Source organism: Hyposmocoma kahamanoa, unplaced genomic scaffold (genome assembly GCF_003589595.1).
Source record: "Hyposmocoma kahamanoa isolate Upper Pololo Valley unplaced genomic scaffold, ASM358959v1 76, whole genome shotgun sequence".
NCBI lineage: Eukaryota > Metazoa > Arthropoda > Insecta > Lepidoptera > Cosmopterigidae > Hyposmocoma > Hyposmocoma kahamanoa.
The window spans coordinates 4,212,849-4,217,175 of NW_020653900.1; the positions used below are offsets into that span (position 1 = coordinate 4,212,849).

Genomic DNA, 4,327 nt, shown 5'->3' on the forward strand with positions numbered 1-4,327 from the left:
ATACAGACTTTTAAACTGTAAAAAGTTGTTTTTCCGTTACTAATCACCCTTTGACATTAATTATTTTTCCCGAAGAGTCGTCATATATTAAACTTAAAACTTTAAATTCTGTTTATCTACACATATATCATAAACTCTCTATAATGTGTTCAAAAACCGCAAAAAAACTGTTTTGTTAGAACAAATTTCTTATCTGTGACAATGTTATTATTGCTTCATAACATCGAATTCCATGCTATTATTACATTAAAATTTCGAACATATCTGAAAAACAAAACAATTTTATTGGACCTCAATTCTAGTAATAGTCGAGATGAGTTTTATTCGATATGAAATGTCAATTGCAAACAATTTTTTACATTTTACGTTAGGTACTTAATATTGAACGATATGATAGTTGGGGCCGATTTTAGTTTGTCTATGAATTAAAAATAAATACTACGGTTGTGTGACATGCGTGAGAAAAGATTTCATTTGCCGCCATTTCGCCTGTCGTAACATGCGGTTCGTGAATACATCACAAAGAGCTTATAATATGTGTGTAGATAAAGCAGTGTATGTAACTATACATAATTAGACATTAAAACACTCGTGAGATGTTTTAAACCCTCACTCGTAATACATACATAAGTAAAAGTCACATAAACTACTATTAACTCTTAGTAATGCTGCTTATTTCCAAACGATTATTAAATTAAATTCTGAACAATTTTGGCGTTACAGCAGCTGTGTGCGATTCGCTATGGGCCTTTTGGAAGATAAAGTGTCGTTTTTATTTTGACTTTCAATTATTTTGTGAAATCTAGTTTAAAGTGTATATAATAAATAAAATAAATGTATATGTATAATAAAAATCTCGAACTAAAATACCCGTATCGGCCCGTTCTAAGGAATTCCGAGTCAATCCAAACACGCCGTCTCAAATTGCCTATCCTCTTTGTGGCGACCATGTTTACAGAAACATAATTAAACGAAGACTTGGCTCAAAAGACTTATATCCAAGCCAAAATTATTAATAATAAAAAATACAGCAGCTGTCAAAGTCTTTTTTTAAGAGTTTTGGCTTGGATACAAGTTGTTTGAGCCATGTGTTCGTTTAACTATAGGGATCCTCATTAAATATTTTCCAATGTGGTTCTACAACATTATGTTTTCACTTTCTCTTAAATAACTTAGTTCTCTTGTTTGGACTTACTAAATAGTCTTTTAAGCAGCGGGAGTGCCAATATTTATGTTTTCACTGTCACTTGTATCACATTATTGCCACTTTGAACAAATTTCTAATGTTAAGCCAAACTACAATAGATTTTAGCCTGAAAATTTCACTAATTACGAATTCAAAGTTTTAAGTGAAAAGTGAATATATAAAATTAAATATTGATTCCCTCTGCTTATATTATATTATAATTATACCTTATATTATACCCAAACAAAAAAAATACTAAGTTATTTATGAGAACTACAATGGAAAATATTTATTGAAGATCCCGATAATTAAACGAAGACAAGACACTATATCTTTCTAATGTGTGGCTAAAAAGACTTGTATCCAATCCAAAACACTTAATAAGAAATATATTTAACACAAATGACAAATGTTTTGATTTGGTTTGGTTTTACTACCATCGATTTTTTCTAAATAAAACCAGGAAAGAAACAACTGTGTTATGAATCGCGTTTACGTGTTTAAAGATAAATCTAATAAAAATGGTAAAGTTATGGTGTTGGAAAACACGTTGGAAGAGTTCAAAAGCAAAATATCTGCATTGTTCGACATTGTTGGGGATAATGTAAAAATTTACTCATCAAACGGTTGTGAAATACACGATTTGCGTGTCATTCGTGATGATGAGAATGTGTACTTATTACCAAGTGTAAAACAAAACAATGAGGACTGTGATAACATTGAAAATTCCACAAAAGACCTGGAGGAAGGTATTGAAAATATTAAAAGTAAAGTTGTTTCTGACTGGATCACTTTAAATGTTGGTGGTAAACGTTTTACTACGTCTCGTGCAACACTATTAGCTAAAGAGCCTCTTTCAATGTTGGCCAGAATGTTTGCTGATGACAATAATATGTACTTAATGAACCCCAGTGCGACTGACGAGACGGGAGCATATCTCATTGATAGAAGTCCGGAGTATTTTGAGCCTATTTTAAATTACCTGAGGCATGGCAACGTCGTTCTGGATAATCATGTTAATCCAAAGGGTGTGTTGGAAGAAGCCATTTTTTATGGTAAGTACCAAATATCTTATTTCTTGTTTAGCCATTCTGAACCTCTAAGGTGTAGGCCTCCTTCAGTTTGTGCCATTTTTACTAGTCTTGAGCAGTTTTTAATCACTGTTCCCACCAGTTTAAACTTTGTAATTTATAAATTATTATTATTAGCTTATTGGTTGTAGTGTGAAAGTTCTCTGTAGAGGTGACATTATATCAAAGTTGTTACTGCAAGTGTGTAAGTAATAATAACAATAATAACGCACACACTCAACATAGCCCCACACTATGGAAACCCATGGACACACTTAGACAACCACAAATTACTCCCAAACTCAAGAAAGACATAAAAGTAGGCCATACAAATATTTCTCCTGGCCCGGGAATCGAACCTGGGACCTCTGCGTGGCAGTCCAGCATGGTAACAATTCGGCCACATATAAAGTATATAAAAAATGTAGAAAATCTTTTTAAAATGTATGAATACTGGCAAGTTTGCTAGTGCCCTAAATGGTGTGACTTTAGAATAGCTGATATCAAATTCATTGACCCCTGTGAAGTTTCAAATTGAAAATGTAATATCAAAATGTATCCAATATACAATATAATGACTTTAAAGTACCCAAATGCAGCTCGTAAAGCTATATTATGTGCATTTATGGGACAATTTTTGAACGATCTAGTATTGAAATTGATTTTCATTTTCGTGATCTTAAATAATTCTTTTTAAATTCATTATTTCCTAAAACTGAAAATAAATGAGGGGTTTCCTTTTTACTAGATCTACTTCTGCAACAAATATTAACACCCTACTTGGGGTCAGCTATTCTAAAGTTGAACTACCTACTTAAATTCAACTCTATGCCACTTAGGTAGTATGATTAAGCAGTTCAGGGTATAAAATTTACCATGATTTTGATAGTAAAGATTTGAAGAGTTTACCCATATTTTTTGTTAATTTTTATATGTGGGAACTCATCATCAGAATTTGAAAATTTATTTAGTTTTCTAAGTGACTGTTTGTCTGTCAGTGCTCTGACAAGAAATTAAATATATAAATAACTACCTTTGTGCATGCTGGTCTTCTCCAAGAAGATAGTTTAAGCTTGAAATAGGGATGCACATTATGATTTGATTTTTATGAAGATCAATTCAAGTGTATACAATCTAACAACTTTTGTATTGATTGTGCAATGCAATTTTTAAGCAAATTGATTCAACATTAAGGCAAATCGAATTGTGTAGATTGTATTCATAATTTAAACAAAACAGTCACTCTGAACCTCGACTGAATCCCATTTTATATTGGTCTAAAGTAACCGACTGAAGCCGAAAAGGTTATTAATATTATTATCTTTTGATCAAAATTCATTTTGAGACAATTTTTATGAGATTGATTCAAAAGCATATGATCCATTCTGTGGATCGATTCAGAGGCATATGATCCTTTAGAATCCAAAAAAAATCTTGAAATAAAAAAATAGTGCGTCCCTATCTCGAAATATAATTAAAGTATTTTATTATTCATATTTGAATACATTACCAATATTAAATATTACCAACATTGAAGGAAATCCTATAAATTTTTCAGGTATAGACTCCATGATACCCCAATTGAATCAGTTACTTGAAGAATCCATCTCCAGTTATGGCAAGAACCAAGCTCTTTCTCGTATGGATGTAGTTCGTTCTATAGTTATGACCTCCATAACATCAGAACTGCGTTTCCAAGGTGTCAACTTAGCTGGTGCAGATCTTAACAGACTGGATTTGAGAAATATAAATTTTAAGGTATTACACAAAATTGCATAATTCAAAATCATCTTCCTGAACATGATGCATAGTACATTTCTACGATAATAAAATTGCACATCATGTTTCTAAAGAGTATGATTTGTAGAGTGAATCCTTAAATATCAAATACATTAACTTAATAAGTAAAGCTTTAGTAATAATGAGACAGCAAGAGATCAAATGAACACAACTATTTCCCAATTACGATCGCTGCCTTTTTTTTATATTTATAAATTAGTTGTAACACACATTGTCATCTATTGATATGCATATTTGTCAAAGTTAAGAAAATAATTTTTGTACATGGTCA

The 4,327-nt window shown here is 31.3% G+C and overlaps 1 protein-coding gene across 1 annotated transcript; it reads left to right on the forward strand.

Moving 5' to 3' along the window:
- Positions 1-1,667: 1,667 nt before the first annotated feature.
- Positions 1,668-4,035, forward strand: LOC113232597 (BTB/POZ domain-containing protein KCTD9). Its single transcript, XM_026467366.1, has 2 exons — positions 1,668-2,241; positions 3,815-4,035. The coding sequence occupies exons 1-2, from the start codon at positions 1,668-1,670 to the stop codon at positions 4,033-4,035; spliced, it is 795 nt and encodes a 264-aa protein (XP_026323151.1).
- Positions 4,036-4,327: the final 292 nt, after the last annotated feature.

What these genes read in the sequence shown, in the direction of transcription:
- LOC113232597 (XM_026467366.1), top strand. Translation starts at nt 1,668, where the DNA reads ATGAATCGCGTTTACGTGTTTAAAGATAAATCTAATAAAAATGGTAAA. An exon ending in GGAAGAAGCCATTTTTTATG is followed by an intron (nt 2,242 to 3,814) that starts GTAAGTACCAAA and finishes TAAATTTTTCAG; the next exon opens with GTATAGACTCCATGATACCC.